The following is a 19,063-nucleotide window of genomic DNA, read 5'->3' as shown; positions in this document are numbered from 1 at the left end:
CAAACTCTCCATGGACTTTTTTTTCTAAAGGAAGGATCCAAGAGAAATACATATACAGTATGAAGAAAGTGAAGGAAACACAGTTTTAAAGGCTGCATATGTAGCAATAAACACACCTGAGCAACCATTTTGGGGTTCAGGTGCCCCGCGCTCCTCCCCTGCTCCCTCTGGGTTGTCACACATAAACAGATAACATACACAACAATTAGGTTCATGCAAGTATGAGGTACGACTAGACTTCGAAGCACAGCAGCGAGAAAAAAACAACAACAGCAGGTTTATAAAGAGTCCAGCTTTTCTCTGTAATCAGCAAGGGGGCAATAATATGGATCCAGTCCACAAAAAAGCCACGTACACACAACTTACACGGATATTTGCATGTGCCATACGGCTCTGTGGGAGCTACAGCACAAGGTCAGATCTATATCCCCCCCCCCCCCGCCCACACACTGACGCTGGCCTCAAAGGTATGGTGGAGAGAGAGAGAGGAAAGACAGAAAGAAAAGTAGGAAAGGATAGACAAAGTAGCAAAACAGATAGAGGAAAAGTAGAGAGAAAGAAGTGACGGAGAGTTCCAGACAGAGATTGCTTCAATGATAGGCAGGATAGAGAGTGAGAGAGCAAAGGAGAGAGAGAGAGAGAGAGAGAGAGAGAGAGAGAGAGAGAGAGAGAGAGAGAGAGAGAGATAAGCTAGTTGGCTGCTGTACAGAAGACAAGGAAAGCCCTCATGGACTCTGACAATGACGAAAGAGTTTTGCAAGTGTTAAGACAAGTTCTCCAGAACTTAAACTTTTTTGCCTTCTCTCTATCTCCGTCCCAGTCATTTCCCTCCAATCACAGCAAAGCTACGCTAGTCTTTGTTTTTTCACTGTGCTGATTCAAAGACACAAGTAAAATAATGATTGCTTTCATCACAGATCTTCTTGTAGCACACGCCACAAGTTTCTACAACACATACCATTAGTCAAAGAAGTGCTGAGGAAGAAAACTGACTTCTAATGTCAGGTTGTAGTTCTGAAGATGCAAGAAGAAGAAGAAGCCTTAATCTTAGTTCAAAGCCTTGAGCTTACACTGTTCAGTATATGAAGACATTAAAGCATTACATCAACGGGGAAGCTGCAGTACATTTAAACACAACAGAGGTACAACCAATGGTATGACTGGGACAGGCCTGCAGGTCATTACAACACAAAAGCTGCACAGCTGCAACACAGGGAGGTTTCAAGGATCAGAGAGTAAGAATAGTCTCCAGTAAACCCAGCCACCCTGCGTTGCAGACAAGGTTTGGGCCTTCAGGGTAAGGTGTGGCTCAACCAACACTCCTAGTCTGAAGGACTAAACCCATACATTCAGGTACAGACCTTCACCAGGCTCTGTTCCTTCGTCTCCATCTTCTGAGAGAGAAATGGAAAAGGAACCGAGCACAGATGTTATGGGTAGAACGCCAAAAAAAAGTAAACACCAATAAATCATAAAACAACAAAGAAAAATCCTGCATTTAAGACATGATCTATATCTTATACTGAGAGATTACGTCAACACATAATGCACTGTCCTCTCTCGGTCAAAAGAGAGGAACTGCTATAAAAGCCAAAGCTCATCCTCAGCCCCCAATCAGTTGGGCCAACAAAATAAAAGCGTTATAATTTAAGATACAACACAGACACAATATCGCACTAATATAAAATACGTCCTCACTGAATGGACATTTCATTGACAGTAACCCTGTAACACAAACAGAATTACTATCAAACAATCAAGTGACTTACTTCTCTCTTTCCCCGTGGGTGGAAGTTGGGGTAGTTGCCGTCCTCTCCTACTGGACATGGGGGTACTTGTGGGACTGGTGGTGACTGATCCACTACGAGGATGCGCCCTACATGACAACACAGGACAGTACGGTGAGGAATAAATTAGGAGAAGATTTGATGGGTGGATGTAGGGCCTGACCGTGTAGCATCCACGTCATAGTTAAAGAAAAGTCAAGCAATCAGAAAAAGGGTAGTTGGCGGAAATGAAAGTTTAACATATAAAAAAAAAGAATAATGTTATTTATTATTAAAGGAGACTGATAGAGGATTTCATCAGATTATGTAGGATGAGTTTAAGGCGAGACACGGCAAGCAAGAACATTGCTTTTTCAAGTTGGTATTTTTTTTTTGCTTCCATAACATCTCATATTTCATACAATTATAAATAAAAGTCCAACATTTAGGTGTTTATTTGACTACACCTTGTCTGTTTGCATTAGTATATTTCTCCTATAGAACCATCTTTAATGGCTATTATCTCAACATTAGATTTCTTTTCACAACTCTGAACAAAACATTGCAACATCTAAAGCACTTAAATCAACTAAACTTTTCCATGATCGTTTTTAGGACTATTCTAAAAGGTTATTACAGCAGTAAATTTTAATATAAAAAAATTATATTTTGGTGCAAGTAGTATAATCATCTGGCAAAGTTTCATGATGATATAAATATGTTAAAATGTTTTACCCTATGCACCTGCAGTGGCTCGCCTAAATAATGTAGTGTATGTTAGATCATAATGTACTTGTTTCAGTCACTGTCAGGATCAATTAAAGATAACCAGTGACAGCAACTGTACCAATGCACAAATGAGATATGATCTTATTTGTTTACCATCCAAAGCCAAAGTTTCTATTTGACACTACTAATGCAGATACATTTGCATTTAGTAACATTGTAAAGGAGATTTGCTATTTTATTTAAAATGTTAAAAGGTGTCTTCAATCTTCAAATATAAAACCAAAGCATGGATCACTGATGTTTGGCACATGGCATGGGAGTGGAGGGATACATCAACTGTGGGGAACTGAGCTGCAATAAAAGATGCCAGGTGTGAATCGCATGTACAGTCCACTCGTCAAGCTGCAAGGAGAGAAGAGTTCAATGCAGAGCCAGCAGACCAGTGTGCGACCATGCGTTCAGACTGTACCCAAAAGGCTTCAACTCAAAAACAAACCAAAAAAAGGACATAAACAGAATGCAGTCACAGGATAAAAACAGCGTCAGTTGATGTTAATAATGAAATCAAAGTAAAAAAAAAAAATGTTGGCCCTGCACTGCTATACTCACGCAAGCGTATGAGCAGTGTGTTCCAAATGAAAAACAAGTCAGCACGCTATCTACGGCGTCAGGACTGTTGTGAAAAGAAAATACAATACCAGTGCTTTTGGGGCCAAAACAGAAAGTGGATTGAGTGGGGAGTTGAGTAGTCGTGAGGAGGAGGTGGGTGAGGTGAGGTGAGGCAGGGTAGCAGGGTATTGGGAGGGGGGTAGTGATGTGGTTTTCAGGTTCATTCTGTGAGTTAGTCAGGCTTGGGGGAGGGGGAGGTGGTGGCTCATGAGTAAGGGTCTGAACTGGTTTAGTTCTACAAAGGTTTTACTGTAGTTAGGTAAATTAGTTTCGCAGAGCTGCTCTGGGGACAGAAATAATCTAATTGGCTGAAGCAAACCTCAGCATTTAAGTTACAGAACCAAAGATGATCACAAAGTAAGCTTCTAGCCAGTAGCTATAGAATACTTAGTCAAAACTTTTGATTAATTTGTTACCATGTCTTCCAAATGTATAAAGCTGTGACAGGCTACCTAGCTTATCTAATTAGCATATTATTTACTATTAGGGTAAGCTACTATGGTACATAGCTATCAAGTAATTAACTAACCTAGAAACTGTACGTCACAATACCTCTATATCGTTATTGCATGTTCTCACTTATCATAGTATTAGCTTAAATGCATTCCCTGCATTTTGAGTCTAATAATTTTACAAAGCTAAAAATTAGCGTTTTCAACTGTACGTATTGATGATTTAAGCTAATGTTTAAATTATCTCTGCCTCCAGAGCAGATGTGCCACAGGGCAATGATTGTACAACTACAACTGCAGTCTGCGTCAGTGCTAAGCTGGTTATGGTTTCTGGTCTGGGTCACACCTCGTCAAGGCAGGTGAGGTGGGGGCGGACCTCCCAGACGGCAGGGACGGCATGGACCTCATGTGCGAAGAGTCGTGGGGGCGTTCAGTGGAGCGCGAGCGGGACGTGGGCCGCTCTATAGTGGGCCGTTGGTCTGCAGAGCGGGACCTGCTGTGATACTCGTGTCTATCCATGGATCCGTGGTTCCTACAGAGGTTATTGAGAGATAGGCACTCAGTGGGGCCCTGGCAGTATGGACAGTATGGAGGGTAAAGAAAAGGCTGCATCCTCAAAACTTCTCCCAGATGCACGTGTTTAAGTAACATACCTGCCTTTTTTACAGTTTTAACCAATTTACCAATAACATACAGTACTTGACATTATTTCTGACCATTTACTCATCATGTTTCTTAGCTAGTCATTTTTTTTATGTTGTATTGGAATTAAATTACCACTTGCTCAAAGCAGGCAAACATAATTTACACCATGTACACTTTGGTCAATGTCAAATGCAACTACACTGTAATGTGACACAGATTATCAAATCTATCCACAGTTGACATGATAATCACTCAGTGATTACCATAAGTGTCTCCATAAACTGATTTTCATCAGGCTTGAAATTTAAAGTAGTAAAGGCCATCACAAAATATGAAACACTATACAACTGGCCTGCATAATGTCAAGTGTATATGATTTGCAAATATATTTGCAGTAAATTGACTTAAACAAGCATCATACAGGTATGGCCCTTACCGTGACAAAATTAAAATTATTGAGGAATTATTAGAGAACAGTAGACAACACTTTAATGTTAAAAGAGGACATGTTCAAGCTGTAACAACCACTGTCATTTTGGATTTTGTAAATTGTATATGGTTCAAATCACATGCAATTCATGACCAATGTTAACATTATAGCTTTGTCTATTATTCTCTGTCAGTAGCTGCATTATTTAATTTTAACAGTGGACAGTATGGACCGAGGGCTATGTGGATCCTCCATGTGTTGCCTCTCTACAGGTGGTGGGTGAGTGTTTATTTGCAAAGTGAAAAGTGAAGGACACGTGAAGTGTATCTTAAAATTGCATTTGGCTTGTTAAATTTGTTGATTCCTAAAACATGTATTTTTGGCACAGTGAGGATGAAGGCAAATCTTGTTGATCTCAAGAGCTGGGGGAAAAAAGCAGGTGAGATTTCTGAACTAGGAAAATCATTGACATGGATATTGTTGAACTTTGCAAAAAGAAAAGAAAAAACAATGTTTCATCACACTTGACATATCAAAAAGAGTGAAGACAATAATCATGTTGGTCCATGAGTTGTCACAAGTACAGAGGTTAAGATGCATGCACACTGTTGGGAAACAATAACCATTCTTTTGGGTTTTCATTCATAAGTCTTTGGCCTATCATAAGTGTACATGTTTAATGAAATAGTTCATTTCAGTATTTAACCAAACCATTTACCAATTTACTAAAGCGCAAACGCATGGTGGTGTCGGCACAATATAAATAGATGGGAGCTGCTTCTAATTATGCTAAGAGACAACAAAAGACTTATTTAAATCATAACTCTGTTGAATACTTTTGAGGGTGTGGACGAAAAGCTTTAACTTTTACATTTTTCAATCATTTTAAGAGTCAACCGTGTTAGCCTTGTAGTGTCTGTAGCCTTTTGAAACACAAAACAATTGTCCAGGAGAGGAGATGTCTGATTTTGTCTTTACAGTAATAACAAACAAAGGTTCATCAGTCAGGGACCTTAAATAGACTTTAACATTATTTATCTTCAGTCAATTAGCGTGATTGGCAATATGAACATTAGTGGATTCCTGTTGTGAGGTTATTACGACAAGGATTTGTGAGTAATTTAAGGCCTTTGTTTGTTACAAATCAAGCTTCTCATTATAGGGCTATGTAATCTGATGGATATAGCCATGACTTAAACATACTGTACTTTGGTATAGCACTGCTTAATACTGTATATTCCCTGGATTCCAACTGAGAACAAATCATTTGTTTTCAGTGCTTGAAAAAGCTGCTGTTATGATGTGTGTACGCTGCAGACTTTGTCCCACTCAAGGTACACTCTGGGCTTATGCACTTAAACAACATAACCATGACAAACATTTTCTCATGGTCTGGGGGGAAATCATGTAAACTAAGAGACTTGCCAAAGGCTCAAACTCCGCTAATGTTCTCCATTGTTCATCTTTGTCTACTTTTCCTTTTCCATGTGCCTTTGTTTCTTTGCTTTGCCCTCTTTCCTTTTAACTTTTCACTGTTACTTTAACACACAGACACAAACACTATCTGTACAAAGAGAGGAGGGAAATCCATTATTTTCCCCTGTGGATAACACTGAGCTGCTAGCTACTTTCCTTTCTCTGTCGGTTTAGAACAAAAAACAGAGGGACATGAAAAAAGAGTGAGAGCTCTGGCTAATAGCTATCTGGGCTATAGGCTGAGCCTGAAGTGGAGCCAAGCGCGGCCTCAGGGAACTTTGTGACACTATAATAAAGTCAGTCAGGCTCTCGGGCTGCGTTCTGAAAACTCATCACTTTTTTCAGCTTAGAGAGGAGAGAAATGGCACAAACGTCACGTTATTCCTGACTGAAAGCCAAATGGCAGCAGGCGCAAGATTGAAGACAGAGAAAAGTGGAGTCATAAAGCGGCTCCCTCGGGGGGGCGGGGGGCTCTCTCTTTTTATTGGTGTCCCCGGATGGCTTTGGTCCTGGGAATGGAAGGGTGTCAGCAGGCCTTTGTATGCATGCTTGGAACAGCCCACTAGTCTATTCTGGCCAGACACAAGAAGCCAGAGGGCAAACATTATATATATAAAGCTACTGTGCAGCCCAGAGCGATGCATCAGAGATGCCATTGCATAGGTGAGCAATAAGCAGCTGCCAATAGTAAAAAAGGACAAGACTAAAAATCACACACACCACTGATCAACATATATACATACTATATATACTGTTGGCATAATGTACACTTGGGTACATAAACAAGGACATAGACGGTGAAACAGTCAGGTGCTGGCCTGCACTTAACAACCAGTGTACATACAGCCGACAACAGCAACACATATAGCTCTGAGCCCCAACATACAAAGGCAGTTGTGCATTATTATGTACATCAACCACTTCAGAGCTGTGATGACTATTAGAGAAAAAGCGATATCTGACAGGATATCATTTTCTGTCATCACACGTACGGATCACGGATAAATCAGAGACGGACGAGGGACAACTTGAGGAGACCACAAGATGGCGGATGCACAGAGGCAGCAGCAGTACATGTCAATACCTCTCGTAGTCATTGTCGGAGGAGTAGGCACCCTCAGAATAGGCACGGGCCATCCTAGTAGAACGCAGTAACCTGACTGCTTCCTCTCGGCAGATCGGGGGCACGCGATGGTTGCGGCTGGCGAAAAGATATCACAACTCGTCAGCATTAAATGTTTTTGCACTAAAGGAGGAAATCTAATATAATATTTTTTTTTAAGATCCTGAACTGGAAGTAGATATTTGGGATTCCTATTACAGACTTAAGAGCGCGTGGTCTCTGTCTGAGCACAAACCTATGTTCATCCCAGAAGTCCACAGCCATGGACAAAACTTCACAACAATAGAACACTTATCCATCTTCAGTATTGCCATAATGACAAATGAGTCACAACACATTTTTGGAGCAAAGTGAGAGGAATGTTTCTATGAGAATGACTGAAATAATGAAAAGATAGAATACCCAATGCTGATACTGGGAAGATGAATAGTAACAATGTACTTTTGAATATTTTTGATAATTTGCAGATCAAATACATACTTTTAAACAACACAGCACTGATGGCCCTGATAAAGGCCAGGTAGCTGCGATGTTTCCTTCTAAGGTCTTGTTCACACCAGCCTTGTTTAATGTTTAGAGCGGTTGATTGGTGCGGTTGGCTTGGGTTGGTTTGAACACAGTCCCAGACTAAACCGGACTGTGCTCCACTTTAAGGAGGTGGTCTCGGGCCGCTTGCAAGTGAAGTCTGGAGCAGATCGTCGCTGGGTTGAACCCCATCCGCATTAATCACAGGAAGTCTTTCATTAAATGCACGTGTTATTAAGTTATTAAATTGTCAGAGCATACACCCATATGCTCCACCTGCTCGCCAAACTGGCTGACAGCACGTGATTTTTGTTTAGCATGTAAAGTCCGTTTGAATTTTGCCTTTGTTAACTCAAACCCGAACTACTGTATCTAAAAAAGGAAACAAAGTATCCAACTCCCATTTGGTGTGCACCAAGGAAGTGGACTATTGGGTGTGAACACAACCCTAAATGCAGTGTACTTAGGCTTAGACTTAATGTGCAGTGATAGGAGATTGAAACTGACGTTATATAAAACAAGCCATAGTGGTTGTGCCATGTGTTCTTCATCCAAGTGAAAGACTTTCTCAAAAAAAAAGGGGTTGTGGGTTGGAGTTGAGGAGGTGTTGGATTGGAAAGTGGAGGTGCAGAGATGGGCTTCATGCATGCTCAGGTTAAAGTCTACCTGGGGTCCTCTTGAGGATCATCAACAGGCTGAGTATGTCTGGTTCGAGGTAGGGTGAGAAAATGGCTGCAACCACATGGAGGGAGGAGAGAAGACAGAGATGGATCTGAGATGGCGCCGAAAAAGAAGCAGATGAGAAGGAGAAAGAGGAGGAAAGTGTGTGTGTGTGTGTGCGTGTGTGTGTGTGTGTGTGTGTGTGTGTGTGTGTGTGTGTGTGAGAGTGTGAGTGTGAGTGTGAGTGTGAGAGAGAGCGAGAAAGAGAGAGAGAGAGAATCATAGGCAGACAGATGGAGGGCTGAGGAAACCAAGGAGAGAGAGAACGAGAGATTTCTCAAAGAAATAGGCTGTAACGAGACTGAGAAAGCTCATAGGAAGGGTAGGTGTAACAGTTTCAAAGAGGAACACAGAGGAAGAAGATAAGAGAGGCTGAGAGATGGGATGGTAGGGAGATGTCCTCCTCAGCTCCACCACACACACAGATCAAAGTGGTGCACCCAACACACCGGCTGCATTCACGGAACAAAGAACAGTCCAAACAGAAAACCTGCTTGGTGTCACATCATGGTCTTAACTTGTAGATGATTCAACAAGTTAAGACCATGCCAAGACATACATTATGTATCTGCTTCTACAGAGAAATTCAAGAACATTTTAACATACTGTACATCACAAAACAATATCTATATCTATATAAATACTGAATATTGTTGGAGTTCTGGGTCCAAATTCCAAATGTCATTTTCAACTGTTTTCAATAAATAACTGGATGCTGTTAATTAAAGCAGCGGAAATAAACTCAAGTGAGCACTGTCCCAGACAATTTAGATAAGTGCATTTTCTGCATCTGACACTGATTTAGGCTTGGCCTCAGAAGTATCAAATAAAGTTAATTGGACGGAGGAAAGTGGCTGTGGCCTGGCAGTGCCAAGGCTATGATTGGACTCTTGGAGCAACATTTCCCAGCCTTCACAAGAAATAAGTGCTGACGCAAGATAACTGACCACTTCCCCTTGACCACAACTCCCATAAAGATAGTAAGATACATGCAGATATGATAAACTGTAAAGAGCCTTTGCAGCTTTGGCTCCAAATGCTTGCTGCATAATTTCAGCCTCCTGAATGTAAGATGGAAAAACCTAATTGTTAGTCATTACTCATAGGTACTCTTACTGTTAGTGTATTATTACCCAAGTCTGCTGTTTAGGATTTTAACTGTGATACTTTTCGGAAGAATGTGTGAGGTCACAACTGAACAAGATAGAGGAAGCGATCATCAAGGTATAGGGAATCCACACCACATCAGATTAAACATATTAGAATCAAATATTTCCAAAGAATGGAGAAAGCTGCTCTTTCAGAGCAGGATTACATAGATAAGATTCAAATAAGGTCAGATTTATGAGAGTATAAGGCAAATGGCATCGTGCACAAGCGTATGCGTGCATTAAAACCTCCCTGCATGTCTGCTCATCAGCCCCCACTTGTGCTTGTCAGCAGCTGTTCATGCATGCTCGCATATGTAAATGCATCTACTGCACACATGTGTAAGCTGGAGTGTGTGTGTGTACCTGTCAGGTGAGTAGTTATCTTCAGACACACTGTGGTGGTCCACTCTAGTGGAGGAGCTGTACTGAGAAGGCCTAAGGTCAAAGGCCGGGTCCAGGCTTCTGCTGTGTGACAGAAGTGAACTGGATCACCCCTCATGTACTTCACACTCTGCCCCCTACTCACCAGGGAGCACATGGCCTCATCTTTATTTGAGGCATTCAGACTAACTGCGAGATCTACTGCATCCTACATGGGGGTGATGTGGTATTGGAAGGCAGAATGAGAACAGCAAACGCTTACTGCTCAAACTAAATCACTGGCTCTTTTCAAATGTCTCATTTTCTGGAATGACCTGAAGTGACATTTTGCTGAACAGAGTTAGTAAAGCATAAATGAGCCTTCATCTATCATTATTTTGAGGTTCCTTAAGTCGTCCATCTTCAACACAAGTGGTTTTATAAAATATATCAACAGTGTTGGATACAACCTTATCAAAAACAGAGGGAAAAAAGCAGACTATATCCAGACATCAATGGTCCACCTTGTATTGGACTTAACAATAGTTACCTAGAAGGCGGGGGAACGCTGGGCGAGCGCGACCGCGCCCGGTTCATATCAGCCGAGCGAGAGCAGTGGTTAGACGACATGACCTGATCAGGGACAGACAGCGAGGAGCTCTGGAAGTCTCTGCCATTCGGCCGGTAGTCTGTGAAGACAAGAATGGATGAAGGAAAGAAGGAATGGAGAGACAAGTTTAAGAAGGAGAGGCTGTTGGAAAGGTCACTATAAATATTTAAAAAACATAAAACATTGCATTAGCGGATTTTAAAATGACACAACAAATACAATAGTCATACTGTACTTCAACAATTTCAGATAGAAACAGACCAAACTTTATAAAACTTGCTAAAAGCCAACCTGCACAAGCACAGATCAGCAATTTTCATTATGCTTTGGATCTACAGGGTATTCCAAAAATGATGACTCGATTTCAATAAAGGTGCAATTAATATGCTATGTTAACATTTTGCATTAAAAATGAAAATAGCCTTTAAAAATGTTGAAAGATTATAATGAATTTTCACTGCAAGACTAGTCCACTGAACTTGAAAGAGTTCATTAACCGATAATCAGCCATGGCTAACAGCCATGGTTAAGGTCAATGCTTAGCACTATAAAAGTTGATTGATATTCAATAGAGTGTATAGAACATTAAAATGAAAAAGGAAAACCCTGAATCAAAAGTTTGAAAAGAAGAAAAGGAAGATAAAATTGGGTTGAGCTAATAATAAAGAAATGTTAACCTTCATTTGAGGATGTTTGCCATATGAATACTATGATCAGATTTACTTTTTGATGTGAGGAAACTGGGCATATTTGTTGGAAAACATATTTAATAGAATATTTCAGACTATATTATCCACCCTGATTGCAAGTGGATACAAGTCGAATTCTGAAATGTCAAATAGTACACTGTCATATACTGCACTTCTACTATTTTTCTATACATTTTATAATTAAAAAAAAAGAAGTACAAAAATAACAATGTATTTGCCCAATTGCGATGCATATGAGATTTTACGAAAGAAAGGTTATTTCTAAACAGCAGCTCCAACATAGAGCGATCCTTAGAGCATCCATTTCCATGCAGAGCCAAATTACAATTTAAATCTATTCTTCCTATGTTGCTTCACGCATGAGTACAGCCTGCCTGTTAAGCACACACAAAGAGGAGAACCTCTACTGACAATTAATAGGATTTAATGAGAGAAGTGGGCTTCATCATTGCAGAATAAAGAAGCAGGACACATGAGTTTCAAAGTGAGATGAAATACACTGCGCCAATGTTAAAAATGAGACTTTTCACTTTTAGAATTATAATGCATCAAAAGAGTTCATCAGAAACCTCGCAGTAACTGTACAATACAATAAAATACAGTGTCTCAAAGTCAGCAGTGTAATGCAAAGGCTGCAGGATAAACTGAAGTGTGGGGAGAAAAGTGAAGAATAAGTTGCGACCACAGCTAAGCAAAGGGGTATTCCCTTCACTGTGACTGAAGCAAAGGGGATTGGCATAGTGAGGCAGTGAGGGGCTGATGAGAATGTTAAAGAGGCTGGAGGAGGATTTCCCTCTTCCCTGCTCTGTCTGTTTGTCTGACAGGTGAATCTCTCCTATTTTTAATAGAATCCTTCTCTATGTAAAACAAATGGCGGATATTTATTGAAAAAGGATAGCAAAGAGCAACAATATCTTTTTCATGAGGAAAAAATAATGATGCCTATATGTTCTTCTATTGCTTTGCCAACCATTCCAGCATACTTTTTTTCCGCACTCTTTGGCTGGTAACAGCTCTGGTTCTCATTTTCTTAGGTGCGGTTTAGGCGTGCTGCTGGATTCCTTGGTGAGATAGCACAACAGCAACTAGCAGTTCAGAGGCAGACACAATCGGTGCTGCTACTGCTGACGGGCTGCAGCATTTTACCCTGCTAATATTGTATAGAACAGTATTTCTAATATGTTCAAGCCAAGGAATGAACACGGAGGAGGAGGCTAGCTAAGTTTAAAGCCACAAAAAATAAACAAAAATCCCCTGAAAATGACTATGTAGCCTGGTACAACATCCCGCTAACATTTGAAACTATTTACTACACCTCTAGACTGTCTCTTTGGCATTGTTTGTCTTTAACATTTGATCCACTTGTGTGATCAAAAAATGCATTACATGCACTAATAGGTAATGCATTAAAAATGACCTTAATATATTTATTACCTGTTATTACCCCAACACCATCTTCACAATCGTAGTCTGAGATTTCGCTGTCACTTATCCTCTGGGATCCTTTGAGATAAAGAGAGAGACACAGAGGTTAACAGACACGAGAGAGAGAGAGAGAGAGAGAGAGAGAGAGAGAGAGAGAGAGATGGTGCAGGATCCAAAGAGAAGAGGAAGGGAGAGACAGAGTGGGGAGGAGTAGAAGTCATTTCACTCCTTTGTTCATTTATTCAACCATTAATTGGCCTGAATGTTATCTTGATTGGTTAAACTGAAGGACTCCTAATTGATATACTGTCAGGTTCTAACGCATGTCATATCGCACCCAAAAAAGTCCCGCAAGAGAGCGCTTTGGGTAATATATGTGAAAGTAGGCGTCAACTCTGACAAATAATGCTGCATTTCACTGCTCGACTTCAACAAAAACAGCAGAACTATTTTCATCTGAACGCTGGCACTTTAAAATGACACACTCAATCATTCAATTTGCATGTGTAAGTGAGGGTGGGACAAGTGATATGGCTTTGCAGCTCTTTCTCCATCTTCCCCAGTATTCTTATATCCCCACCCTTACCCCCTCTCTTTAAAGTATGAACCCCTCCATGCACATCCCCCCCCCCAACTTCACCGTTCAGTCAACTTAAATCAACTGGACACGTGTGCTTTATCAGAAATGACAAGTGCTGCACTCTGGCACTGCCGCTCCCAAACTCTCATCTCAGTTGGCAGGAGACTTTTTACAGCTGTCAGCTCTTTCACCTCACACTAACACAAACGCCCAGAAAATCTTCCTGGTGGGGGAAAGCCAGCCAGTAGAAGCAGTACAGTCAAGCAGTAAACTGTGTAACGCACACTATCGTACAGTCGGCTCAAGCGTCTTTACCACTAGCTGTTCAAACCATGTAACAGTGGTGAGAGAAGGGCCATAACATGAGCTATTTAGAGGTTTGGTTAGGTTGGGAATGTGAAGCTTGAAAATAATGTATGATGCATAAAGATGATCAGAATGTTCTCTTTTGCGTTTCTCTGAGTAAATATACCACCACTGTTCTGGAAGATTAAAAAATAGTAAGTAAAGTATCTAATCAGCAACAGACTCATCTACCACTTCCCTTGACAATTTCAGGAACATATATTTACACAGAAACACAAGCAAAGCAGAATGGGCTGCAAAGTTTGCCAAAAGCACTTGCATTTTATAAAGGGGAAATATTGGTAACGGGCAACATAATAAACAATATAAATCACAGAGGGAAAGCAAGTGGTTAAAGTCAAAGCATACTGTGTCTGGCAGGATGGGCTGTTGGCCTGGGATTTTACAACATCACTTTAGGATTAGAATCTGGTGCAATTTTGGAGGATATGGTTGAGGGTTGGGATTGTAAAATAGTTCAGGTAAATTCACAGAGAGGGAGAAGCCACTATGCTCTAAATCTCTGCTACCCCGGAGCACACACGTGTCTGATACCTTGTGTGGATTTCAAACAGGTAGTGTCAAATGTACAGCAGCTTGCCACATTGAAATCCATGTATGACATCAGAGACATGCATCCTTCATGGAAAAGGGGGGACAGAGAATCAGGGCACAAGGATGCGTGTTTGAAGAGTACAGGAGAACACTCAGATGCTACATAGAGCTGCACAGCCTGCGAGTGCATGGGGCCTTTACCTGAGTTGTATGAATATGAGCCTTTATCTGTAAAAGCAGAAGTAGTAAGGTTGATGTGACACGGATTACAAAGACAAAATATGCATATACTGCAATGGTTGTTAAAAGCCTCAATAAACTAGTGCGGGAACAGGAAACCAGTGGGCTTTCAGGCTGGAACATTGATCATAAGTATAATACACTGTAAGTTGACCCTTATTTTTAAGAACTGTAATTTGAAAATCATAGGTATTACATTTTTTAGAATTGACTGTGTCTGACTACTACAATATATTTAGTGACAAAGCTTGATCATTCACTTCATTTAAATAATGTGGAATCATTTAAGCCTATCTTGATTGTATCCTGAGTTCAGTTACTTGCGGTTGGATTGTCACAGTAGCTACACTTGTCTTTTGTATAACAATAATTCACATTTGTGCGCAATTTCTTAAATTGGCTGCAGGATCAGGAAGAAAATGATGATGAATTACTGTATAGAAGAGAATGTATATATGGGCAGGGCAAACAACATTAAAATAGATCTCAATAATTCTAAACCAATCCTTGAATGTGTACTCATTTAGTGTGTACACAAGATTGTTAAATTAAGTTTCAAAAACCACAACATAATATAATGTGTTTGCTTTTAGTTAAGGGATTTATTTGACTTGTGACCTTAGTCATTAGCTTTTGGTTTGTTAAGATTTAGTGGTAACCTTTTGTCACAACTGAGTTATCAATAAACTTAAAATGCTCACATGTAATGCCTGTGCTGCACTGCAAAATATTGATTTACCTATTACTGATTGGTAGATTATTTAGACTGAGGGGATGTTACTGGTTTAGTTACAAACATGTGTCCATCAATTCAAATAAATCAGCTTTCGCTGGATCTGATGTGCACTTCATAGCATGTACAGTGTGAATATAATTTATATCTATTTGAATGTGTTTTTCATCAAAAGGGTGGCCACTCTCACTCTGCCTTTACAAGATGTTATTAGGCTTGTTGTTTGATGTGTGCGTGACAGAGGGGTAACATACTCTGCAGTCGTCGTGTTGGACTCTCTCCATGGAGCTGCCTGCGCTGTGTGTTTGGGGAGGCACGTGGGAGTGGGACAGAGGACACGTCGTGGGTTTGTAGCTTGTACCAGTGTGGCTCATCATCCAGTAGAGCAGTCTCCAACTCTATAAGGATCTGCCAGAGGAAGGAGACAGAGGTAATGTATCTTACCTCACAAATGACCACACTCCAATGCTTGCAAACTCTCATAGTTAGGGGGCCAAGCCCGAGTAGGGCTGGGACCGCGTTTTGCAGAGCAACGCGGTTCCCAAGCCCTGCGGGGCAGGGAACCCTATTGTTCTTGTAGGGATTATTAGGGGGCCAAGCCCGAGAAGGGCTGGGACCGCGTTTTGCAGAGCAACGCGGTTCCCAAGCCCTGCGGGGCAGGGAACCCTATTGTTCTTGTAGGGATTATTAGGGGGCCAAGCCCGAGTAGGGCTGGGACCGCGTTTTGCAGAGCAACGCGGTTCCCAAGCCCTGCGGGGCAGGGAACCCTATTGATCTTGTAGGGATTATTCTTATTATTCTTCTCCACATAAAAGTGGTGCTGCAGCCCAAACCGTAAAGGGTTGGGACATGCCACTTGCAGGGCTCATCCAAGTCCGTACCCCGTACGCAGACAAAAAAATTCAAACATCCCGGCCACTAGGTGGCGCTACAACAAAGGAAAAGGCGTTTTGGGCTATAACTTCCGCACCGAAAGTCCGACAGTCAAAAACTTTATATCCACAGATGCCCACAAGTCAGCTGCATCTTTTGAGATAGACCACGCCCATTTGCGATAGGATAGATCTTTTTCTACGTCGCAAAAACTGTGTCAGTCACCAAAACATACTCCTCCTACAGTTTTCGCCCGATTTGGACGAAACCAAAAGCATTACGCTCTCCTGACTCCCACGAGCAAAAGTGGGTCAAATAGTTTTTCTACGACCATCGGAAGACCAAACAGTAGCGCTTGAAAGATTCGCAAAAATTCCTTAAAAAAAAAAAAAAAGGGGATTTTCTTGAAACTGAAGGGAAACTATCATGGGGCATACCTGAGCCTATGGAAAAAATATGGGCTAGAAATTTCTATGTGGGCCGGACTTATTAAAAAAAAGAGTTTTTCAATTTTTTGGCCTGTTTTCGCCATTTTCTAAGTCTTTAGGCGGGAAAATGGGAAAATTCAAAAAAGTGTCTTTACAATGGAGAGGATGACAATTTGATTTTGCTATAACTCTCCAACCGAACATCGCACATTCAAAAACTTGACATCCACTTGTTTGGTACATTGAGCTGCATCTTTCTATCTAACGTAGTTTTGCGAATGTCATCCATAGGGGGCGCCAAAACCACAAAAAGCAAAGAAAACGCGTTTCGGGCTATAACTCCCACACCGAACATCCCACATTCAAAAACTTTACATCTCCGGATTCCGTGAAGCGAGGGGCCGGCGCCGCGGACGACGACGCCCGATCCCGAGTCGCGTGGGAGGCTTGGCCCCCGTTCACAACTGCTTGCAGTTCTAGTTATTATTATTCCGTCGCCCTAAAAGTGGTGCTGCAGCCCAAACCATAAAGTGTGAAGACATGCCACTTGTCGGGCTTATCCAGGTCCTTGCTGTGTACGCAGACACAAAAATTCAGACATGCCAACCACTAGGTGGCGCTACAACAAAGGAAAACGCGTTTGGGGCTATAACTTCCACACCGAAAGTCTGACAGTCAAAAACTTTATATCCACAGATGCCCACAAGTCAGCTGCATCTTTTGGGATAGGCCACGCCCATTTGCGTATGGGAAATTATTTCGCTACATCGCAAAAACTGTGTCAGTCACCAAAACACACTCCTCCTACAGTTTTCGCCTGATTTGGACGAAACCAAAAGCATTATGCTCTACCGACTCCCACGAGCAAAAGTTGGATACAGAATTCTTCTACGACCGTCGGAAGACCAAACGGTAGCGCTTTAAATATTTGTTGATTAGCTACGTTTTACGTAGAAATTCATAAATCCAAAATCATAAGTCGGATCAAGTCCAAATTTTAAACATATGTTGGGGCTACCCTTAATTGCGTTAAATAAAAAATTTGGAGAATTTCGCCATAAGGTGGCGCCATAAACGAGGAAATTTTATATCTCCTAATTGGCCAAAGGAATTTTCTTAAAACTCACGGGAAACCATCAAGGGGCATACCCGAGTCTATATAAAAAATATGGCCAAGAAATAGTAATGTTTAAGGGACTTTTTAATACAATTAGATTTTTTTTTTCCGTCAAAGAAAAAAGGCGGGAATGCTAGCATGTCCATTGACATTACATTGTGCAATTAGCTCCGGCCGCCATTTTGTCAAGGCTGACAATCTGCTTTTGCTCATAACTCGCCAACCACACATCGCACATTAAAAAACTAGACATCCACTTGTTTGGTACATTGAGCTGCATCTTTCTATCTAACGCAGTTTTGCGAATGTCATCCATAGAGGCTGCCAAAACCACAAACACTTTGTCAGTCACCAAAACACACACCTCCTACAGTTTTTGCCCGATTTGGACGAAACCAAAAGCATTATGCTCTATGGACTCCCACGAATAACAGTTGAGTAAATAATTTCTCTACGACCGCCGGAAGACCAAACGGTAGCGCTTCAAAGATTTGCACATTAGCTACCTTGTACCAAACTGCTCCTAAATCCAAAACGATTCATCCTATTGACACCATTGACAATTGACATTGTCCTATGGTTGGTTCTACTTTTTCCTTAAATTGCTCCAAAAGGGGGCGCCAAAGCATCTTTCTCTACCATTTTTCCGCCTTTTGGTCTATAACTCCCAAACCGAACATCCCACATTCAAAAACTTTACGTCCCCGGTTTCCGTGAAGCGAGGGGCCGGCGCCGCGGACGACAACGCCCGATCCCGAGTCGCGCGGGACGGCTTGGCCCCCGTCCACAACTGCTTGCAGTTCTAGTTAGGGGGCCAAGCCCGAGTAGGGCTGGGACCGCGTTTTGCAGAGCAACGCGGTTCCCAAGCCCTGCGGGGCAGGGAACCCTATTGTTCTTGTAGGGATTATTATTATTATTCCTATTCCTTACGTAAAAGTGGTGCTGCAGCCCAAACCGTAAAGGGTTGGGACATGCCACTTGCATCACTAGTTCAGACCCCCGGTCTCTCAGCATACAAAAAAATTCAGACATGCCGGCCACTAGGTGGCGCTACAACAAAGGAAAAGGCGTTTTGGGCTATAACTTCCGCACCGAAAGGCCGACAGTCAAAAACTTTATATCCACAGATGCCCACAAGTCAGCTGCATCTTTTGAGATAGGCCACGCCCATTTGCGATAGGATAGATTTTTTGCTACGTCGCAAAAACTGTGTCAGTCACCAAAACATACTCCTCCTACAGTTTTTGCCCGATTTGGACGAAACCAAAAGCATTATGCTCTACCGACACCCACGAGCAAAAGCGGGTCAAATAGTTTTTCTACGACCATTGGAAGACCAAACGGTAGCGCTTTAAAGATTTGCGAAAATTCCTTAAAAAAAAAAAAAAGGGGGATTTTCTT

At 41.5% G+C, this 19,063-nt stretch overlaps 1 protein-coding gene across 8 annotated transcripts in view; it reads right to left on the bottom strand.

Moving 5' to 3' along the window:
* rims2a (regulating synaptic membrane exocytosis 2a) overlaps window positions 1-19,063 on the bottom strand; it is a gene marked incomplete at its 5' end in the record, with an annotated part of 144,434 nt that overhangs the window by 33,787 nt on the left and 91,584 nt on the right. For 3 of the 8 annotated variants that reach the window (XM_080039830.1, XM_080039831.1, XM_080039834.1), the window contains 8 exons: window positions 1,362-1,394; window positions 1,770-1,876; window positions 3,963-4,148; window positions 7,252-7,368; window positions 10,597-10,735; window positions 12,801-12,869; window positions 14,473-14,499; window positions 15,499-15,652. In XM_080039830.1, the coding sequence (XP_079895956.1) occupies window positions 1,362-1,394; window positions 1,770-1,876; window positions 3,963-4,148; window positions 7,252-7,368; window positions 10,597-10,735; window positions 12,801-12,869; window positions 14,473-14,499; window positions 15,499-15,652 (832 nt within the window). Of the gene's footprint in view, window positions 1-1,361; window positions 1,395-1,746; window positions 1,877-3,962; window positions 4,149-7,251; window positions 7,369-8,481; window positions 8,548-10,049; window positions 10,152-10,596; window positions 10,736-12,800; window positions 12,870-14,472; window positions 14,500-15,498; window positions 15,653-19,063 lie in introns of all 8 variants that reach the window. The other 5 variants (XM_080039838.1, XM_080039832.1, XM_080039835.1 and 2 more) reach the window with 5 other exon arrangements.

This window comes from Ammodytes marinus (genome assembly GCF_949987685.1).
Source record: "Ammodytes marinus genome assembly, chromosome: 13".
NCBI classification, from domain to species: domain Eukaryota; kingdom Metazoa; phylum Chordata; class Actinopteri; order Uranoscopiformes; family Ammodytidae; genus Ammodytes; species Ammodytes marinus.
Note: the sequence above shows the minus strand (reverse complement) of the source record. Positions and strands in the feature narration are given on the sequence as shown.